This window comes from Salvelinus fontinalis, chromosome 23 (assembly GCF_029448725.1).
Source record: "Salvelinus fontinalis isolate EN_2023a chromosome 23, ASM2944872v1, whole genome shotgun sequence".
Classification (NCBI taxonomy): Eukaryota; Metazoa; Chordata; class Actinopteri; order Salmoniformes; family Salmonidae; genus Salvelinus; species Salvelinus fontinalis.
This window is the reverse complement of record NC_074687.1, coordinates 14,963,713-14,987,300: the sequence shown is the minus strand read 5'-3', so window position 1 is coordinate 14,987,300 and position 23,588 is coordinate 14,963,713. Positions and strand designations below refer to the sequence as shown.

General features: G+C 45.3%; 1 protein-coding gene across 1 annotated transcript; it reads left to right on the top strand.

The window, feature by feature from the left end:
- Positions 1 to 2,106: 2,106 nt before the first annotated feature.
- Positions 2,107 to 23,588, top strand: LOC129821577 (ceramide kinase-like protein). Its single transcript, XM_055879233.1, has 6 exons — positions 2,107 to 2,391; positions 17,764 to 17,930; positions 18,554 to 18,622; positions 18,945 to 19,091; positions 20,519 to 20,664; positions 22,357 to 23,588. Exons 1-6 carry the CDS (start codon positions 2,347 to 2,349, stop codon positions 22,527 to 22,529), a joined length of 747 nt encoding a protein of 248 aa, XP_055735208.1. The 5' UTR covers positions 2,107 to 2,346; the 3' UTR covers positions 22,530 to 23,588.

Sequence of the window (23,588 nt, the reverse complement as noted above, 5' to 3'; positions counted from 1 at the left end):
CAATCATGCTGCTGTGATGGCACACTGGTATTTCACCCAGTAGATATGGGAGTTTATCAAAATAGGGTTTGTTTTCGAATTCTTTGTGAATCTGTGTAATCTGAGGAAAATATGTGTCTCTTATATGGTTATACATTTGGCAGCAGGTTAGGAAGTGCAGCTCAGTTCCACCTCATTTTGTGGGCACTGTGCACATAGCCTGTCTTCTTTTGAGAGACAGATCTGCCTACGGTTGCCTTCCTCAGTAGCAAGGCTATGCTCACTGAGTCTGTACATAATTAAACCTTTCCTTAAATTTGGGTTAGTCATAGTGGTCAGGTATTCTGCCACTGTGTACTCTCTGTTTAGGGTCTCTCTCTCTCTCTCTCTCTCTCTCACACACACACACACACACACACACACACACACACACACACACACACACACACACACACACACACACACACACACACACACACACACACACACACACACACACACACACACACACACACACACACACACACACACACACAATCTCTCTCTCTCTCTCTCTCTCTCTCTCTCTCTCTCTCTCTCTCTCTCTCTCTCTATGTCTCTATGTCTCTCTGTCTCTCTCTCTTCCTTCTCTGTCACTCTGAAGTGTGTGTGCCTTTTGGGAAGGGGAAATTAACAAGGGTGAATTATGGAATTACAATCGCTGTTGATAATATGAGCACCACACACAACAATGGCTAGGAACAATGGATGTAAACACAACTGATGATGGAAAATACTACATTATCATCTACACTAGTTCCGTTGTAGTATTAGGGAAATATCATGTGGTATTTATCTGCACTATAGATATATTGGATTATAAGGGACAAAAACATTCCATGCAACGGAGTAAAGAATAGATGAATCACACTATGCAAATGATTAGTTAATATGCCATTACAATGCTTACGCCTAAGCATCTAAACATTTTGAAATGTCTTAGTCCAATCAATACATTGAATGAATAATTGTAACAATGAAGATCTAGATCACTATAAAACAAATTGTATCATTGGGAACAACTTTGTTACAGTAACAGTGTAATAGTAGCAGTGAACTGGAAGGTCGGAGGTTAGCACTATATAATATCTATCGGTAGCCAAGCTGTCTGAGCATCACCCCTGTATTCCGTGCTCTGTGCTGTCCAGGCCTCTACCGCATTTCATAGGAGAGGAGGAACAAGTCAATCCCTCACCCACCCACCCACCCAGCCAGCCACCCACCCGAACACCCACCCACCCACCCACTCAACCAACCAACCAACCAACCAACCAACCAACCAACCAACCAACCAACCACCCAGCCAGCCAGCCAGCCAGCCAGCCAGCCAGCCAGCCAGCCACACCCACCCTCCCACCCACCCACCCAGCCACTCAAGCCACTGACTAACTCACTCACCCAGCCACTCAGCCACCCACCCAGCCTGTCCTATCTGTCTGTACTATACTCCTTTACAGACATCAGTTCTCATATCCTGTTAATCTGAGCAAACAACATGGCAGATAGCAGCTTGAAAGGAAATGCCTACTCACCTAGTGACAGAGACAACCTGCTCTCTCTTTCTCTCTCTGCTATCTCTCTGCTATCTCTCTCTCCATATCTTTCTCTCGCTCACTTCCTCTGTCTCTGTCTCTCTCTTTCTCTCTGTATATACAGTAAATCTGTCTCTCTCTCTTTCTCTCTGTATCTACAGTAAATCTGTCTCTCTCTCTTTCTCTCTGTATATACAGTAAATCTCTATCTTTCTCTCCTTTCTTTCTCTTTCTGTCGCTCCCCTTTGTCTCTTTGTCTCACGCTTTGTCTCTCTCTCTCCCTGTATATACAGTAAATCTCTCTCTCTCTCCTACTCTCTCTATCTCTCTCGCTCTGTTCTGTGTGTTTGTCTCTGTCTATAATCAGTACAAACACACTGACACCTGTTCTATCCTGTCCACCACTGCCAGCAAGGTAAACTCAGCCTAATTGGCACCAGACAATATTAAGTTGAATTAATGAATTATTAACCCTAGCTACCTTATCTACAAATAGTAGGATACATTGTGTTTGAATAGTCTTTCTTGTCTTTTGTGTCATTGAGAATTGTGATAGCTTGCTACATTCAGATGGCTTACTTCTGCAATAATTAAGCTCAGTCATAGGTTTGGTAAATAGGATAATTGATAGGAGAATGAGTGAATGCAAATAGCAGAAATACCTGGATGGTGTAGACATTTCCCATTTGAGAACTACTTATTGTTTGACGACAATATCATGTGTATGGCATTCCACTGATGTTGTTCTGCATCTCTTTTTCTCCAGGCTCCACTGACGCGGTGACGTGTTCTCTCCATGGCATATCGCACCTTGTTACCACTGCAATTCACATCATCATGGGTACGTTCTCATGTTCTCCTGTATTATCCCATTTAAGATGTAGACATCACTACAATGCTATTGATAATAGAGCTGCTTCGTAACACAGAGACCTTGAGCAATGGAACAGGGATCTAATACAGCTCAAACATACACTGAGTGGATTAATATGTAAATGGTATGCATATTTACTTTACAATTCCACCAAGTTGTGTGTCTGCGTGCGTGTGCGATCCTCACATAAGGTATGGGTTTCAGTATTATATGGTGCTCCTTCGCCACAATAGAATGGTTGGTGAGGAACTAGTGGTTGGCACAATCTGGTCCTTAATTAGCTCCATTGCTGCAATTGTGGGATGTGGGAGGCCCTGAGCAGATCTGCTGGTATTGTCTTCTGACTACTAGATCTGGTTAACAGGCCCCCTGGAAGAATGAACAGTCCCTGGAGAACAAGGGGGAAGGGCTCTCATCTTGTCCCTCACACGTTCTCTGTTTTTTCTCACGGCGTAGATAGGGCTTTCTCACACTCGCTGAGTCTCTTGTGACAGACTCTTAACATAAATGTTAACAATTCTAGTAGCTGGCTTGAGCAGGTGTTATTTGGTTCTGGTGTTCGGAGATTAAAACCTTACCATACGTCCGTCCGTCCGTCCGTCCGTCCGTCCGTCCGTCCGTCCGTCCGTCCGTCTGTCTGTCTGTCTGTCTGTGGAGGAGGTTTGAAGTTCCTGGTAGTGAGTTGTCTGATCTGTTGTGTTGGCGGTGCTGTGTGAGCTTCTCCCGACTTAGCCTGATAGACAAGAGGATTGGGCTGTGAAGAGATAAGAGACAGTAGCAGGGTGTACTGGAAAACATGCCACACAAAAATAATTTGTAGATAAAATGCCCTCTTTTTGTGTACATTCAAACAATATGTATATTGCGTTAGCTGTATCCCTGTTATAAATGTAGTATAATGTATAGTAAAATCAGTTAGAAATGTTATGAAAAAAGAGGAAACGTTGCAGTAAATAGTTTTTGAATGTATTTTTTCTTACTTTGTTAGCCCAGAAAATCTGGGTGTGTAAGTGTTATTACATACAGCCGGGAAGAACTATTGGATATCAGAGCGACGTTAACTTACCAGCACTACGACCAGGAATAGGACTTTCCCGAAGCGGATCCTTTGTCCGCACCACCCAGGGCATTTGAACTGATTCCAGAGGCCGACCCAAAACAACGCCGCCGGAGGAGAGGGAGTCGGAGCGGTTTTCTAGTCAGACTTCGGAGGCGCGCACACCCCCCACCGCTTCCAAGTATATTACTCGCTAATGTCCATCCCTAGATATCAAAGTTGACGAAATCAGGGCAAGGGTTGCTTTCCAGAGAGACATCAGGGATTGTAACATACTCGGTTTCACGGAAACATGACTCTCTGGGGATATGCTGTCGGAGTCGGTACAGCCACCTGAATTCTCAGTTCATCGCACCGACAGCAATAAATGTCTCTATGGGAAGAAGAAGGGCGGGGGTGTATGTTTCATGATTAACGACTCATCGTGTATTTGTAACAACATACAGGTACTCAAGTCCTTTTGTTCACCTGACCTAGAATTCCTCACAATCAAATGCCGACCGTATTATTTACAAAGAGAATTCTCTTCAGTTATTGTCACAGCCATGTATATCAAATCAAATCAAATTGTATTTCTCACGTGCCAAATAAAACAGGTATGCCTTACAGTGAAATGCTTATTTACAAGCCCTAACAAACAATGCAGTTAGAAAAAAAAAATATATATAAAATACCTTACAAAAAAGAAAATAAATAAATACAAGTAACAAATAATTAAAGAGCAGCAGTAAAATAACAATAGCGAGGCTATATACAGGGGGTACCGGTACAGAGTCAATGTGCGGGGGCACCGGTTAGTTCAGGTAATTGAGGTAATATCTACATGCACAGTTGAAGTCGGAAGTTTACATACACTTAGGTAGGAGTCATTAAAACTTGTTTTTCAACCACTCCACACATTTCTTGTTAACAAACTAGTTTTGGCAAGTCTTTTAGGACATCTACTTTGTGCATGACACAAGTAATTTTTCCAACAATTGTTTACAGACAGATTATTTCACTGTATTACAATTCCAGTGGGTCAGAAGTTTACATACACTAAGTTGAATGTGCCTTATAACAGCTTGCAAGATTCCAGAAAATGTTGTCATGGCTTTAGAAGCTTCTGATAGGCTAAATTACATAATTTGAGTCAATTGGAGGTGTACCTGTGGATGTATTTCAAGGCCTACCTTCAAACTCTTTGCCTCTTTGCTTGACATCATGGGGGAAAAAAAGGTTTGGTTCACCCTTGGGAGAATTTTCCAAATGCCTGAAGGTACCACGTTCATCTGTACAAACAATAGTACCAAGTATAAACACCATGGGACCATGCAGCCATCATACCGCTCAGGAAAGAGACGCGTTCTGTATCCTAGAGATGAACGTACTTTGGTGCGAAAAGTGCAAATCAATCCCAGAACAACAGCAAAGGACCTTGTGAAGATGCTGGAGGAAACAGGTACAAATGTATCTATATACACAGTAAAACGAGTCCTATATCGACATAACCTGAAAGGCCGCTCAGCAAGGAAGAAGCCACTACTCCAAAACCGCCATAAAAAAAACAGACTACGGTTTGCAACTGCACATGGGGACAAAGATCGTACTTTTTGGAGAAATGTCCTCTGGTCTATTGAAACAAAAATAGAACTGTTTGGCCATAATGACCATCGTTATGTTTGGAGGATAAAGGGGGACGCTTGCAAGCCAAAGAACACCATCCCAACCGTCAAGCAGCATCGTGTTGTGGGGGTGCTTTGCTGCAGGAGGGACTGGTACACTTCACAAAATAGATGGCATCATGAGGAAAGAAAGTGATGTGGATATATTGAAGCAACATCTCAAGACATCAGTCAGGAAGTTAAAGCTTGGTCACAAATGGGTATTCCAAAAGGACAATGACCCCAAGAATACTTCCAAAGTTGTGGCAAAATGGCTTAAGGACAACAAAGTCAAGGCACTGGAGTGGCCATCACAAAGCCCTGACCTCAATCCCATAGAAAATGTGTGGGCAGACCTGAAAAAAGCATGTGCGAGCAAGGAGGCCTATAACCTGACTCAGTTACACCAGCTCTGTCAGGAGGAATGGGCCAAAAGCTTGTAGAAGGCTACCCAAAATGTTTGACCCAAGTGAACCAATTTAAAGGCAATGCTACCAAATACTAATTGAGTGTATGTAAACTTCTGAACCACTGGGAATGTGATGAAAGAAATAAAAGCTGAAATAAAGAATTCACTCTACAATTATTCAGACATGTCACATTCTTAAAATAAAGTGGTGATCCTAACTGACCTAAGACAGGGAATTTTTACTAGGATTAATTGTCAGGAATTGTGAAAAACTGAGTTTAAATGTATTTGGCTAAGGTGTATGCAAGCTTCCGACTTCAACTCTAGGTAGAGTTATTAAAGTGACTGTTGCATAGATAATAACAGAGCATATCAGCAGTGTAAAAGAGGAGGGGTGGGGGCAATGCAAATAGTCTGGGTAGCCATTTGATTAGATGTTTGGGAGTCTTATGGCTTGGGGGTAGAAGCTGTTTAGAAGTCTCTTGGACCTAGACTTAGTGCTCCGGTACCGCTTGCCATGCGGTAGCAGAGAGAACATTCTATGACTAGGGTGGCTGGAGTCTTTGGCAATTTTTAGGGCCTTCCTCTGACACCGCCTGGTATAGAGGTCCTGGATGGCAGGAAGTGCTTGGCCGATGTACTTGCCATACACACTACCCTCTGTAGTGCCTTGCAGTTGGAGGCCGAGCAGTTGGCATACCAGGCAGTGGTGCAACCAGTCAGGATGCTCTCGATGATGCAGCTGTAGATCCTTTTGAGGATCTGAGGACCCATGTCAAATATTTTCAGTCTCCTGAGGCGGAATAGGTTTTGTCGTGCCCTCTTCACGACTGTCTTGGTGTGCTTGGACCATGTTAGTTTGTTGGTGATGTGGACACCAAGAAACTTGAAGCTCTCAACCTGCTCTATTACAGTCCCGTCGATGAGAATGGGGGCGTCTTCGGTCCTCCTTGTCCTGTAGTCCACAATCATATACATTTTGTCTTGATCACATTGAGGGAGAGGTTTCTGTCCTGGCACCACATGGCCAGGTCTCTGACCTCCTCCCTATAGGATGTCTCGTCGTTGTCGGTGATCAGGCCTACCACTGTTGTGTCATCGGCAAACTTAATGATGGTGTTGGAGTTGTGCTTGGCCGAGCAGTCATGAGTGAACAGGAGGGGACTGAGCACGCACCCCTGAGATTCCCCCGTGTTGAGGATCAGCGTGGTGGATGTGTTGTTACCTACCCTTACCACCTGGGGGCGGCCCGTCAGGAAGTCCAGGATACAGTTGCAGAGGGAGGTGTTTAGTCCCAGGGTCCTTAGCTTAGTGATGAGCTTTGAGGGTGTGTTGAACGCTGAGCTGTAGTCAATGAATAGCATTCTCACATGGGTGTCCTTTTTGTCTAGGTGGGAAAGGGCAGTGTGGAGTGCAATAGAGATTGCATCACCTTTGGATCTGTTAGGGTGGTATGCAAATTGGAGTGGGTCTCGGGTTTCTGGGATAATGGTGTTGATGTGAGCCATGACCAGCCTTTCAAAGCACTCCATGGCTACGGACGTTAGTGCTACTGGTCGGTAGTCATTTAGGCAGGTTACCTTAGTGTTCTTGGGGACAGGGACTATGGTGATCTGCTTGAAACATGTTGGTATTACAGACTCAGACAGGGGGAGGTTGAAAATGTCAGTGAAGACACGTGCCAGTTGGTCAGCGCGTGTTCGGGGTAAACGTCCTGGTAATCCATCTGGTCCTGTGGCCTTGTGAATGTTGACCTATTTAAAGGTCTTATTCACATTGGCTACGGAGAGCGTGATCACACAGTCATCTGGAACAGCTGATGCTCTCATGCATGTTTCAGTGTTACTTGCCTCGAAGCGAGCTTTGAAGTAATTTAGCTCATCTGGTATGCTCGTGTCACTGTGCAGCTCTTGGACTGGGCTTCCCGTTGTAGTCTGTAATAATTTGCAAGCCCTGTCACATCCAACGAGCGATACCACGACAGCCCTCAAGGAACTTCACTGAACTTTACTGGACTTTATGCAAACTGGAAAACATACATCCTGAGGCTGCATTTATTGTAGCTGGGGATTTTAACCTTTCTAGGACACACGTTCTCCTAGCAGAACCCCTCGACAACATTCCACTGAAAAGGCAGCGCGGGGAAATTCAAAAATACTTTTTTGAAATATGTAACTTTCACACATGAACCTCTCTTGTGTACGTGAGACGTTAGCGTCCCACCCCACCAACAGCCAGTGAAACTGCTGGGCGCCAAATTCAAATACAGAAATACTCATTATAAAAATTCAGAAAACAAAACATATTTTACATAGGTTTAAAGATGAACTTCTTGTGAATCCAACCACGGTGTCAGATTTAAAAAATGCTTTACGGCAAAAGCATACCTTACGATTATTTGAGAACATAGCCCAGCAGACAAATCTTTACAAACAGTAACCAGCCAAGTAGAAGAGTTACACAATTCAGAAATAGAGATAAAATTAATCCCTTACCTTTGATGATCTTCATATGGTTGCACTCAGCAGACATTAATTTACTCAATACATGTTCCTTTTGTTTGATGAAGTCTCTTTATATCCAAAAACCTCAGATTTGTTCGCAAGTTTTCTTCAGTAATCCACAGGCTCAAACGCAGTCAAAACAGGGAGACAAAAAAATCCAAATTGTATCCGTAAAGTTCATAGAAACATGTCAAATGATGTTTATATTCAATCCTCAGATTGTTTTTAGCCTAAATAATTGATAATATTTTAACCGGACAATAACGTTGTCAATATAAAAGGTAAACAAGAAAGGCACTCTCTCGGTCGTGCGCATGAAAAAGCTCTGTGACACTTTAGGGTCCACTCATTCAGACTGCTCTTACTTCCTCATTTTTCGGAATACAAGCCTGAAACAATTTCTAAAGACTGTTGACATCTAGTGGAAGGCATAGGAATTGCAATTTGAGTCCTAAGTCAATGGATACTGTAATGCCATTGAATAGAAAACTACAAAACCCCCCCAAAAAACTACTTCCCGAATGGATTTTCTCAGGTTTTCGCCTGCCAAATCAGTTCTGTTATACTCACAGACACTATTTTAACAGTTTTGGAAACTTTAGAGTGGTTTCTATCCACATCTACCAGTTATATGCATATCATATCTTCTGGGCCTGAGAAGCAGGCAGTTTAATTTGGGCATGCTTTTCATCCAAAATTCTGAATGCTGCCCCCTACCCTAGAGAAGTAAACAAGTCCAATACAGCAAATGAAAGATAAGCATTTTGTTAATCTACCCATCGTGTCCGATTTAAAAAATGCTTTACAGTGAAAACACAACATATGATTATGTTAGATCACCGCCAAGTCCAAAAAACACAGCCATTTTCCCAACCAAAGATAGGAGTCACAAAAAGCAGAAATAGAGATAAAATGAATCACTAACCTTTGATGATCTTCATCAGATGACACTTATAGGACATCATGTTACACAATACATGTATGTTTTGTTCGATAATGTGCATATTTATACCCAAAAATCTCAGTTTACATTGGCGCCATGTTCAGAAATACCTCCAAAATATCCGTTGAAATTGCAGAGAGCCACATCAAATAACAGAAATACTCATCATAAACTTTGATGAAAGATACATGTTTTACATAGAATTAAAGATACACTTGTTATTAATGCAACCGCTGTGTCAGATTTCAAAAAAACTTTACGGAAAAAGCAAACCATGCAATAATCTGAGACGGCGCTCAGATAGAAACAAAATTTCTCCGCCATGTTGGAGTCAACAGAAATACGAAATTACATTATAAATATTCCCTTACCTTTGATGATCTTCATCAGAATGCACTCCCAGGAATACTAGTTCCACAATAATTTGTTGTTTTGTTCGATAATGTCCATTATTTATGTCCAAGTAGCTACTTTTGTTAGCACGTTGTTTAGTACACATATCCCGCTTGTGCAGGTCCAGGCGAACGTCGGACGAAAACTTCAAAAAGTTATATTACAGGTCGTAGAAACATTTCAAACTAAGTATAGAATCAATCTTTAGGATGTTGTTATCATACATATTCAATAACGTTCCAACCGGAGAATTCCTTTGTGTCTATAGAAGTAATGGAGCGCAAGTCGATATCATGTGGAATGCGCATGACCAGGACCTGTGTCTCTGCCAGACCACTGACTCATTCCCCTCTTATTCAGCTCCATATCACAGTAGAAGCTTCATTCAAGGTTCTACAGACTGTTGACATCTAGTGGAAGCCGTAGGAAGTGCAAACAGATCCATATCCCACTGGGAATTCAATAGGCGATGAGTTGAAAATCGACCAACCTCAGATATCCCACTTCCTGTTTGGATTTTTCTCAGGTTTTTGCCTGCCATATGAGTTCTGTTATACTCACAGACATCATTCAAACAGTTTTAGAATCTTCAGAGTATTTTATATCCAATAGTAATAATAATATGCATATATTAGCATCTGAGACAGAGTAGGAGGCAGTTCACTCTGAGCACGCTATTCATCCATGTAACGGTCCTGACCTGTTTTATGTTGTTTTTGTATGTGTTTTAGGTCAGGGCATGTGTTTTGGGTGGGCAGTCTATGTTATCTGTTTCTATGTTGGTTTTGGTTGCCTGGTATGGCTCTTAATTAGAGGCAGGTGTTTTGCGTTCTCCTCTAATTAAGAGTCATATTTAGGTAGGGTGTCTCTCTGTTTGTATATGAGGTTGTTATTTTCATTGGGGTTTTCCACAGTCTGGATTTATTTTTCCAGTTTTGGACTTTATTCAAGTCGGAGTTTTACGCCAATGTTTTTGACGTTACCAGTTGTTATTCTGGTTGGACATTAAAAAGTGGTTTACCCCATTGCCTTTGCTCTCTGCGCCTGACTCCTTACTCTTGTCCTCATTGAGTGTACAGAATCACCCACCATTCCAGAGCCAAGCAGCGGAGTAAATGGAGTAAGGGACAGGAAAAGAAGGAGCAATGGACATGGGACGATGTATTGGACGGAAAGGGTTGCTACACTTGGGAGGAGATCCTGGCTGGTAGGGATCGCCTCCCATGGGAACAGCTGGAGGCACTGAGGAGAGCAGAGGCTACCGGAGAGAGGAACCGGAGCTATGAGGGAACGCGTCTGGCACGGAAGCCCAAAAAGCCCGTAAGTAACTCCCAAAAATTTCTTGGGGGGGGCTAGGAGGTAGTGGGCCAAGGGCAGGTAGGAGACCTGCGCCCACTTCCCAGGCTTACCGTGGAGAGCGGGAGTACGGGCAGGCGCCGTGTTACGCAGTAGAGCGCACGGTGTCTCCTGTACGAGTGCATAGCCCAGTGCGGGTTATTCCACCTCCCCGCACTGGTAGGGCTAGATTGGGTATTGAGACAGGTGTCATGATGCCGGCTCAACGCGTCTGGTCTCCAGTGCGTCTCCTCGGGCCAGCATACATGGCACCGGCCTTACGCATGGTTTCCCCGGTTCGCCTACATAGGCCGGTGCGGGTTATTCCACCTCCCCGCACTGGTCGGGCGACCGGGAGCATTCAACCAGGTAAGGTTGGGCAGGCTCAATGCTCAAGAGTGCCAGTACGCCTCCACGGTCCGGTATTTCCGGCGCCACCTCCCCGCCCCAGCCTAGTACCTACAGTGCCTACACTACGCACTAGGCTATCAGTGCGTCTCCTGAGCCCAGTTCCTCCTCCACGCACTCTCTCTGTAGTGCGTGTATCCAGTTCGGTGCCTCCAGTTCCGGCACCACGCACAAAGCCTCCTGTGCGTCTCCAGAGCCCTGAACAGACTGTATATTCTCCCCCTACTAATCCTGATGTGCTTGTCCTCAGCCCGGTGTCACCAGTGCCGGTACCTCGCATCAGGTATAGAGTGGGCTTTGAGAATACAGTGTGCCCTGTCCCTGCTCCCCGCACTAGTAGGAAGGTGCTTATCCTTAGCCCGGTGCCTCCAGTTCCGGCACCACGCACCAGGTCTACAGTGCGCCGTATCCGGCCAGAGCCATCCGTCTCCCCAGCGCCATCTGAGCCATCCGTCTCCCCAGCGCCATCTGAGCCATCCGTCTCCCCAGCGCCGTCTGAGCCATCCGTCTGCCATGAGCCTGCAAAGCCACCCGTCTGCCATGAGCCTGCAAAGCCGCCCGTCTGCCATGAGCCTACAGAGCCGCCCGCCAGACAGGAGCCGCTAGAGCCGCCCGCCAGACAGGAGCCGCTAGAGCCGCCCGCCAGACAGGATCTGCCAGAGCCGCCCGCCAGACAGGATCTGCCAGAGCCGCCAACCAGACAGGATCTGCCAGAGCCGCCAACCAGACAGGATCTGCCAGAGCCGCCAACCAGACAGGATCTGCCAGAGCCGCCAACCAGACAGGATCTGCCAGAGCCGCCAACCAGACAGGATCTGCCAGAGCCGCCAGCGAGCCATGAGCTGCCAGAGCCGCCAGCGAGCCATGAGCTGCCAGAGCCGTCAGAGAGCCATGAGCGTCGAGAGCCGTCAGCCTGCCATGAGCGTCGAGAGCCGTCAGCCTGCCATGAGCGTCGAGAGCCGTCAGCCTGCCATGAGCGTCGAGAGCCGTCAGCCTGCATAGACCTGCCAGAGTCCCTCAGCCAGGATCTGCCAGAGTATATCAGCCGGGACCTGCCCCTTGTCCCGGTGTTGCCCCTTGTCCCGGTGTTGCCCCTTGTCCCGGTGCTGCCCCTTGTCCCGGTGCTGCCCCTTGTCCCGGTGCTGCCCCTTGTCCCGGTGCTGGTCTTTATCCTGGTGCTGCCCCTTATCCTGGTGCTGCCCCTTGTCCCGGTGCTGCCCCTTGTCCCGGTGCTGCCCCTTGTCCCGGTGCTGCCCCTTGTCCCGGTGCTGCCCCTTCTCCTGGTGCTGGCCGTTTATTTAGGGGATGTGAGTTTTAGGGTGGTCATTGGGAGGGGTAGACAGAAGCGTTGGGTGACTATGGTGGTGTGGGGACAGCGTCCAGAGCCGGAGCCACCACCGTGGTCAACTGCCCACCCAGACCCTCCCCTGGACTTTGTGCTGGTGCGCCCGGCGTTCGCACCTTGAGGGGGGGGGGTTCTGTAACGGTCCTGACCTGTTTTATGCTGTTTTTGTATGTGTTTTAGGTCAGGGCATGTGTTTTGGGTGGGCAGTCTATGTTATCTGTTTCTATGTTGGTTTTGGTTGCCTGGTATGGCTCTTAATTAGAGGCAGGTGTTTTGCGTTCTCCTCTAATTAAGAGTCATATTTAGGTAGGGTGTCTCTCTGTTTGTAAATGAGGTTGTTATTTTCATTGGGGTTTTCCACAGTCTGGATTTATTTTTCCAGTTTTGGACTTTATTCAAGTCGGAGTTTTACGCCAATGTTTTTGACGTTACCAGTTGTTATTCTGGTTGGACATTAAAAAGTGGTTTACCCCATTACCTTTGCTCTCTGCGCCTGACTCCTTACTCTTGTCCTCATTGAGTGTAACAATCCAAAGTGAAAATGCTGCCCCCTATCCCTAAAAAGTTAACAAAGCCAATTTGAGGAAAAGGCTACCTAAATTCTATCAGCATATCGACTGTAGCACTCGCGCTGGAAAAACACTGGGCCATTGTTGCTATAAAAACACTGGAACATTGTTACTGTAACTCCTATAGGAAGAAACTCAAACAGGAGTTTTCAATGCTGGTCTGACCAATCAGAATCCACGATTGTTTTGACCACACTGACTGGAATATGTTCCGGGTAGCCTCAGAGAATAATATCTACGTATACGCTGATTCGGTGAGTGAGTTTTTAAGGAAGTGTATAGGAGATGTTGTATCCACTGTCTATTAAAACCTACCCGAACTAGAAACCGTCGATTGAAGGCAGCATTCGCGCAAAACTGAAAGCGCGTACCATTGCATTTAACCATGGCAAGACGACTGGGAATATTGCAGAATACAAAAAGAGTAATCATTCCCTCCGCAAGGCAATCAAACAAGCAAAATGTCAGTATTGAGACAAAGTGCAGTCGCAATTCAACGGCTCAGATGTGAGACGGATGTGGCAGGGTCAAAAAGAAAACCAGCCACGTCGCGGACACCGACGTCTTGCTTCCAGGACTGTGGACTCTCTCCTTCTCCGTGGCCGACGTGAGTAAGACAATTAAACGTGTTAACCCTCCAAAGGCAGCCGGGCCAGACGGCATTCCGAGCCGCGTCCTCAGAGCATGCGTAGACCATCTGGCTGGTGTGTTTACGGACATATTCAATCCCTCCCTATCCCAGTCTGCTGTCCCCACATGCTTCAAAATGGCCACCATTGTTCCTGTACCCAAGAATGCAAAGGTAACTGAACTAAATGACTATTGCTCTGTAGCACTCACTTCTGTCATCATGAAGTGCTTTGAGAGACTAGTCAAGGATCATATCACCTCCACCTTACATGTCACCCTAGACCCTTTCAATTTGCTTACCGCCCCAATAGGTCCACAGACGATGCAATTGCCATCACATTGCACACTGCCCTATCCCATCTGGACAAGAGGAATACCTATGTAAGAATGATGTTCATTGACTATAGCTCAGCATTCAACACCTTAGTACCCTACAAGCTCATCATTAAGCTTGAGGCCCTGGGTCTCAACCCCGCCCTGTGCAATTGGGTCCTGGACTTCCTGACGGGCCACCCCCAGGTGGTGAAGGTAGGAAACACTGGGGCCCCACAAGGGTGCATGCAAAGCCCCCTCCTGTACTCCCTGTTCACCCATGACTGCGTGGCCATGCACGCCTCCAACTCAATCATCAAGTTTGCAGACGACACAACAGTAGTAGGCTTGATTACCAACAACGACGCAACAGCTTACAGGGAGGAGGTGAGAGCCCTCGGAGTGTGGTGTCAGGAAAATAATAATAAAACAAAGGAGTTCAGGAAACAGCAGAGGGAGCACATCGACGGGACAGCAGTGGAGAAGGTGGAACGTTTTAAGTTCCTCGGCGTACATATCACCGACACACTGAAATGGTCCACCCACACAGACAGTGTGGTGAAGAAGGCGCAACAGCGTCTCTTCAACCTCAGGAGGCTGAAGAAATGTGTCTTATCACCTAAACTTTTACAGATGCACAATTGAGAGCATCCTGTCGGGCTGTATCACCACCTGGTACGGCAACTGCACTGCCCACAACAGCAGGGCTCTCCAGAGGGTGGTGCGGTCTGCACAACGCATTACCGGGGGCGAACTACCTGCCCTCCAGGACACCTACATCACCCGATGTCACAGGAAGGCCAAAAAGATCATCAAGGACAACAACCACCCGAGCCATTGCCTGTTCACCCTATTATCATCCAGAAGGCGAGGTCAGTACAGGTGCATCAAAGCTGGGACTGAGAGACTGAAAAACAGCTTCTATCTCAAGGCCATCAGGCTGTTAAACAGCCATCACTAGCACAGAGAGGCTGCTGCCTACATACAGACTTGAAATCTTTGGCCAGTTTAATAAATGGAACATTAGTCACTTTAATAATGTCACTTTAATAATGTTTACATATCTTGCATTACTCAACTCATATGTATATACTCTCTTCTATACTATATATAGCTTCTTAGCCTATGCCTCTCTGACATTGCTCATCCATATGTTTATACATATTCTTATTCCATTCCTTACTTAGATTGTGTGTATTAGGTAGTTGTTGTGGAATTGTTAGATATTACTTGTTAGATATTGCTGCGCTGTTGGAACTAGAAGCACAAGCATTTCGCTACACTCGCAATAACATCTGCTAAACATGTGTATGTGACCAATACAATTTGATTTGATGCAGAACATTTTGTGTACAGTACAAAGTGTAATCCTATTGAAACAATCACGCATGCTACAATAGACTTCTATTATTAAACAAACGTTGACCTCAACTACACGAGATAACCCTACTCTTCATTAAATCCTCTCTGTCTTACATTCTAGGCCATATGGTGCTGTAATCCATAGCTCTAACACTGAACTAGGAGGGACTTCTAGCAACAGCAATAGAACATGCAGTTCAGTCAGTCCAGTTCTGTTAGCGATTATGGTGATAGATGATTGGAATTGTGTTCAGGTTCTTCTACACAGAATAGCATTCACACTTTATTCTGAATAAACAATATGGAGGAGAATCAGATAATTAAATGATGAACAAATTGCCTCCCTGTCTAAGCATCTTATTCAGAAAATGCAAACAAACAACATTTCTGAAGTTTTGACATGTCTGAATCTCATTTTGACATGTCTGAATTTCAAATCTCACCTGATTAGAAACAGGGCAACAGTAAACATGTTGTCCCACACTAATGATGCAGCACCCCCCCTTGGGCCAATGAGTGACAACAATTCAAGCTCAAACGAGACAGGATATATGCTTGATCAAAGTTTTGAATTTTAGTTTGGCCTATCAGTGTAATTTTGTAACTGCCGGATCTATATGGCAAGATGCATCATTCACCAAGTTTAATCAAAATCGGGCCAGTGGTGTCTGAGATATTGCGTGTGACTAACATATGTAGAGTTGATTACTATAGCGCCCCCCTTGGGCCAATCAATGTAATTTTGTAAATGCTGGCTCTCTATGGCAAGACGCATCATTCACCCTAGTTTTGTCAAAATCAGTCCAGGTGTGTCGGAGATATCATGTGGGTTAGCTAGACTCATGTCCCTTAGCATGTGACCGTTATAGCACCACCGTGTGGTCGATATGAATGTTCTTGCATATGTGAGTCTTGACAGTGTTTGCAACATGTGTACCAAATTGTGTTTTAATACAAATATCCTTTACTGACTTATATGCACTTATGTTCCAGACCACATCCACGTGAATGTTTATTGGTCAATAAACATTGTTGTTTTAGTTACTAGTCTGGATAATATTGCGCTGAGAGATGTCCATAGATGTCACATATCAAGTTTCATGTAGATCGGTCATTCGGTGCTAGAACAGTAGCGTTTTTCACAAAATACTAAATGGCGGAAAATCCATCATGGCGGACCTCATGGATCCCTGAGGCGAATTTCTTCCTTGTGAGGAGAGGAACCTATGTAACAAATTTTATGACTTTCGGTCAAATTTAGCATTTTTTATTTCTTGTTATAGTGCCACCATCTGGCCAATCAGTGTAATGTTGTAAATGCCGGCTCTCTATGGCAAGAGGCATCATTCACCTAAGTTTCATCAAAATCGGACCAGAGCTGTCTGAGATATCAAATCAAATCAAATGTTATTAGTCACATGCGCCAAATACAACAGCTGTAGACCTTACAGTGAAATGCTTACTTACAAGCCCCTAACCAACAATGCAGTAAAAAATATGAATAAGAATAAGAAATAAAAGTAACAAGTAGTTAAAGAGCAGCAGTAAAATAACAATAGCGAGACTATATACAGAGGGTACCGGTACAGAGTCAATGTGTGGGGGCACCGGTTAGTCGAGGTAAATGAGGTAATATGTACATATAGGTAGAGTTATTAAAGTGACTATGCATAGATAATAACAGAGAGTAGCAGCGGTGTAAAAGAGGGGGGGGGGGGGGGGGAATGCAAATAGTCTGGGTAGCCATTTGATTAGATGTTCATTGCGTGTGACTAAGGAACGTATGAACGAATGCACGGATGAGAACAGATGCACAGATCCACAATCCCCTCCCCGATTTCATCGTGGATGACAATTAACTGACAGACAAAGTGTTTGGGTTATAAGCAAAATAATGTAAACAAGAACACAGAACACTTGATACGAACAGGGAATGGCGATGCTTATTTACGACGGGCCGATATAGGGCTTGTTGGTTCTCTAATTAAGTAATATTTATGCATGTGAATAAGGCCAACTGGCAGGATGTTTTAGACCTTCATGAATATTCATGAGTTATGAGGTCAGGAGCCATATATCATATGGGCGAGACAGAAAGAGATCAGGAATTTTGTTTAGTCCAATAGGATGGGACCTGTGTCTGTACCATCAGAAGCCTATATTGCCACAAGAGAAATGGCAATGACCATGGCATAGTAATTGCCCATTTTGATGCTGGACTAAATGTAGGCCTACAACTGAAGTGAAAGAATGCCATACACGTAGTAGTTACATCTCAATCTCTGACAGAGAACCCGTCACCGAGTAGAAGCATGTCATTCAAGCTGCAGCACCAGGATGCCAACTTCATACAGTACATTCATCGATATCTGTCCTATCTATTCTTCTTCTCTCTTCCCTCTCTTTGTCTCCTGTCTGTGTTACTATAGGTTGTAGATGTGTGTAGTTTCAGTTCTCTGGGTCGCTCCCTGCATTTCGGCTTCTCTGCAATGTATGGTTTTGTCTGGCGGACGCTGGCCCTGGCGGAAAGGCATCGATGGATGCCACCTGGGCAGAAACGGGAGTTCGCTGTGATCAAAAAGCTAGCAAACCTCAAGTAAGTCTCTCTCTAGAACACTAAAACTCAACTCTGAACCTCGAAGCCAGTTCCACTGCATTTTTCATTGTTCCCCTCTAATCAGGGACTGATTTAGACCTGGGAGATCAGGTGGGTGCAATTCACTATTAGGTAGAACAGATAACCAGCAGGCTCTGGACCTCGTAGGGTAAGAGTTGAATACCCCTGCTATAGAGAGTCACAGACACACAGACAGACAGACAGACAGACAGACAGACAGACAGACAGACAGACAGACAGACAGACAGACAGACACACACACACATACACACACACACACACTCTCTCACACACACACACACACACACACACACACACACACACACACACACACACACACACACACACACACACACACACACACACACACACACACACACACACACACACACACACACACAATACCCGTAAATTCTGGACTAAGCCTCCAGGGAAAGAGACTTGCCTGCCTTCTCTCAAGCTAGGGTTTCCTTTTGAATAGTCTCTTCATCATACATGAATCTGTCTCTAGAGAACCATCCCTCCTCTTCTCCAATCCAGACATCTAAAGCCTACTCTCTTCATCTTCCTCTCCCTCTCTATCTTGGTATGTCTGATTACAGGCCTGAAGACTGTGAATTGTCCTATCTTCCTGTGAAGAAAGTCCAGACTGAAACGCTGGATCTAGTAAAGTAAGTGGCAGAAGTCTGTCTGATTATAAAATCTGTAGTCCAAGTTTGATAGTAATTACCTGTGTGAATTTGATTTGAAACAGGCCTCTGTAGGCTTAATTGATCGTTGGAAGGAAACCAAAATGCCTTCTATGTAGAAGATCAACCGACTAAATATGTGGGGGGAGAATCTCACTAAGAAAGACAAAAGACAAAATGATGCATCTGAAAATATATATATATTTTTTAGAAATGAGTCCTTGAAAGACGACAACGACATAGGTGAGTTTGTCATGTATGATGTTTTATCAATGTGAACTTTTCTATATCTTGTCTTTTATAGTGTGGCACTGTCCATCACTGAAACCCCGTCTTCTCTAGAAGAGCAAGAGTTGTGGATGACCAACCAGGGTCTGTTCCTCAATGTCAGCATCATGGCCGTCCCCTGTCTCTGCTCCATGGCCCCCAGGGGCCTGGCCCCTAACACCAGGTATGTGGGTCTCTCTTAACACAATCACCTCCTGCATATGCGAGTACAATACATGCATACAAACCTGAATCCATGCCTGCATGTGCGTGAGTGCATGCGAGCCTACATCTGTGCCTAGTAATGTATATATGCGAGTGGTTGACTCAGCATTGAGAAATGTGCATGAACTACGTCCTGGATCAGTGATAATGGCATGGGGTTACCGAGCTGCCATGCCGTGCCGTGTTATGCAGGGAAGGCCTGCCCACTCCAAGACCTCTCCATCACGGGTTGACAACTCCATGGTGTCCCCCTCCCAGAGAACAAAGCACCTTGACGTGACCCTGGGCAACACCCTATCGTTCTCTGCAAAAATCAAAGCAGTGACTCGCTTCTGCAGGTTCATGCTCTACAACATCCGTAGGGTACAACCCTAACTCACACAGGAAGCGGCGCAGATCCTAATCCAGGCACTTGTCATCCCGTCTGGACTACTGCAACTCGCTGTTGGCTGGGCTTCCTGCTTGTGTCATCAAACCCCTGCAACTTATCCAGAACGCTGCAGCTTGTCTGGTGTTCAACCTTCCCAAGCCCAGCCTCCATGCCCGGCCAGTTATCCCCCAGGTAGGGTGAGGAGGCCACTCCTGGTGAGGGGTCGGTACCATACATGGGACATACTAGCCAGTTCCAGGTAATCCAATGAGATTGGGATCAGAGTTTGGATCAGACTACCGAGGTCAAAGGCTTCTAACTGGACTACTGAGCACATAACGACTCCGATTTAAGGGAGTGACAGAACCTAATTAAAGAGAATGGCAAAGCTTATTAAAGGGAGTGTCAGAGAGGGAGGACTTAAAGACAAGAGCATATGTGGGCACTGCAGGACCAGGCCTCCTAGGTTGCTCAGTCTGTGTCCCAAATGGCATCCTATTCCCTATATAGTGCACTACTATATAGTGATTTATATGGGGAATAGGGTTTCATTTTGGACACAGCCCCAGTGTGAATCTGGCCACAGTAATGATATAGCATGTAGTAGAGCAACAGGCCTCACACAGTGCAGTGGAACCACACTGCGTATTATAGCATCATCAACCTTAACTACACAAGACAGGAACAGTAGGAGTATTTGTAAATATAGCATGGTTGATGTAGACACATTTACAATAAACACATCATGTCGTGCTAATGAAGTTGGAACTAATGTATACTGCTGTCTGTTCTGTTGCTGACATTATCTATTCGTCATCATGGTGACAAATCACGAAAAATATCTGATGTGTTGCTTAATCAACCTGCTTGGATTGAAATGGCCACAGTGATGTAGTATACTGTACATATGAACCGATTTCTCTCTCTCTCTCCCCCCCCCCCCTCTGTGTGTCTGTGTGTGTGTGTGTGTGTGTGTGTGACTGTGTTTGTGTGTGTGTAAAATTAAACAATGGAAGTATGGCCTTGATCGCAGCAGGAAACACTTCCAGGTCAGAGTTCATCAAACACCTGAAGAGATACAAAGATGTAAACAATCAGGCGAGGTCACCAGGGCAGACCTTCCGTCCACACACACACGCACGCACGCACGCACGCACGGCATGTGTCATTCAGTGAGTCAGTCAGTAAACACTCATGTAAACACACACACACACATGTAAACACACACATAAACACACGTAAACAGTAAACACCCATGTAAACACAGAGAGAGAGAGAGAGAGAGAGAGAGAGAGAGAGAGAGAGACAGAGAGAGAGATAGAGAGAGAGAGAGGGGGAGAGAGAGAGAGAGAGAGAGAGAGAGAGAGAGAGAGAGAGAGAGAGCGAGAGAGAGAGAGAGAGAGAGAGAGAGACAGAGAGAGAGATAGAGAGAGAGAGAGAGAGAGAGAGAGAGAGAGAGAGAGAGAGAGAGAGAGAGAGAGAGACAGAGACAGAGATAGAGAGAGAGAGGGGGAGAGAGAGAGAGAGAGAGAGAGAGAGAGAGAGAGAGAGAGAGAGAGAGAGAGAGAGAGAGAGATAGAGATAGAGAGATAGAGATAGAGAGAGAGAGAGAGAGAGAGAGAGAGAGGAGAGAGAGAGAGAGAGAGAGAGAGAGAGAGAGAGAGAGAGAGAGAGAGAGAGAGAGAGAGAGAGAGAGAGAGAGAGAGAGAGAGAGAGAGAGAGAGAGAAAATCCCGCTGTCACTAATGGAGTTTGCCGCCCTGCGAGCTTAAGCGGAATTAGCATACTGTCAAGTCAAATTAATCACTGACTGTCAAATTTCCCTAAAACTCTTTTCAGGCTAATATAGATTAGTCCATTTAAGAGCCCAGCAGCCCACCTGTGCTGTTTTCCATCCAACACAATCTAATCTAAGCCTGTTTGTTAACCTACATTCTAAATATACAGTTGGCTGTATACAGGGTGATGCTACTGTATGACTGGGTAGGCAGGCATCACTCACAGTGTGTGGGAGTCTACTGTACCTGAGAAGAGATAGTTCATCTTATTGTGAATTTCAATAGAACAGGTTTCATAATGTTCAGGGTAAACAAATAGTTAGAGGGGACTTCATAACCATACTGTCTGTCCGTCCATCCTTCTTTCTGTGTGTCCTTCCGTCCGAGCAGTTCTAACTAATGTTTATGTTGTTGGGCCATTTTCCATGAAAACAAGCAGGATGTGAAAATGATAAAATGATGACACAGACAAACAAACGACCCAGACTCTATTTATTGTCTGACTTCTATTGAACGATTTCTGGGAAACTGAGTCTGAAGGACAACTAATGAAAAACATATTTACATCCCACAAAGCTGATGGGGAGTCAGAATACATAAGCCAAACAATGTGAGTTGTGGTAGGAAATGTAGACACACCTGTACTCCATGTACTCCCTGTATCCTTCATCGACAAAAGATAGGCTGTGTCATTCATATGAACTACTTTCATGTTTCCACTGGCTTAACTGCTTTAAACTTTTGTCCAAGACCGGATGTAACCTTGGTGACCAGGGTCATATAACAGCGTCATTGCTGTTTAGGGAATTGTGTTATTGGGGACATGTATTCACCCTGTGCATCATCATTGCCACCTAGTGGTTATAGTTAGAAATGACTGAGACGATGGTCTTGTTTCCTCAGCCCTTCCTTCCTCTATTCCTCACCTCCCTCTCAAAGCTTATTGGAGGTCCTAGTCAGGGGTCTTGGATCCTCCTTGTGTAAAACTGGACAATAAGTAATCTCCTCCTCCTGCTCCTCCTCTTCCTCCCAGTTCAGTTTATCCTTCGTGGAGACACACATGGTGCGAGCTGTGAGGCTTCGCCCCCGCTCTCAGAGGAGCTGGTCTGACGATGTCTGCGAGGACAACGGAGTGTGAATCTAAGAACACACCCATAATCTCCTCAGAGGGGACCTACCCTTGGAACGTAAACGGAGACCTACTGGAGGTGCGCTCAGAGCTACTCATCAGGTACAGCTCTAGTTCTTGACCTGGCCCAAAGCACCACAGCACCTGCACTGATAAACCTCATACGTTAGTGGCTGGATTCAATCTGTATTGCTGAAGTTCAGAGCTACAGCACGATTGAAATTTAAAGGCAATGTTCCCGTGTTCGCAGAGACTGTATTGACGGTAATCGCTGCGTATGTCGGCTCAATCAGAAATTACCTTTACATTTCAGTTGCGCTAAAGCACTGAACATCAGTGATACGGGTGGAATCCAGCCCTAGGGGTTGTATTCGTAAAGCATCTCAGAGTAGAAGTGCTAAAAGTGATCCTAGATCAGCAGTCCTACTCTGAGACGCTGTGTGAACACTGGCCGATATATTAGGTACACCTCTATCCTTCAGCTGGTCTAAAGCCCCATAGCACCTGTCAGATAGACCTTCTGGATACAACCCCTGTCTCAAATAACATGTTACCAAGGCAATGACCTAACGCTGCTCACTAAGTAAAGCTCTACCTGTAATCTCATGGTCATATTACTCTGGGTTTAATTTACACCCCACAAAGACAGTTCTTAGAGGTCATGGTCAGTATAATTTCACCGTCTTTTTTCGATCATGTATTTAGCGGTACTGTTCATTTGTCTGTCAGATATGGGACATTTAAAACCTCTTCAACTGATTTGTTTCACCACCAGGATACATCCCCAACTCCTGACCCTGTTTGTTTCACCACCAGGGTACATCCCCAACTCCTGACCCTGTTTGTTTCACCACCAGGTTACATCCTCAACTCCTGACCCTGTTTGTTTCACCACCAGGGTACATCCCCAACTTCTGACCTTGTTTGTTTCACCAGCAGGGTACATCCTCAACTCCTCTGACCCTGTTTGTTTCACCAGCAGGGTACATCCCCAACTCCTGACCCTGTTTGTTTCACCACCAGGGTACATCCCCAACTCCTGACCCTGTTTGTTTCACCACCAGGGTACATCCCCAACTCCTGACCTTGTTTGTTTCACCAGCAGGGTACATCCTCAACTCCTCTGACCCTGTTTGTTTCACCAGCAGGGTACATCCTCAACTCCTCTAACCTTGTTTGT

What these genes read in the sequence shown, in the direction of transcription:
- LOC129821577 (XM_055879233.1), top strand. Translation starts at nt 2,347, where the DNA reads ATGGCATATCGCACCTTGTTACCACTGCAATTCACATCATCATGG. An exon ending in AAAAAGCTAGCAAACCTCAA is followed by an intron (nt 17,931 to 18,553) that starts GTAAGTCTCTCT and finishes GTCTGATTACAG; the next exon opens with GCCTGAAGACTGTGAATTGT. An exon ending in GGCCTGGCCCCTAACACCAG is followed by an intron (nt 19,092 to 20,518) that starts GTATGTGGGTCT and finishes AAACAATGGAAG; the next exon opens with TATGGCCTTGATCGCAGCAG.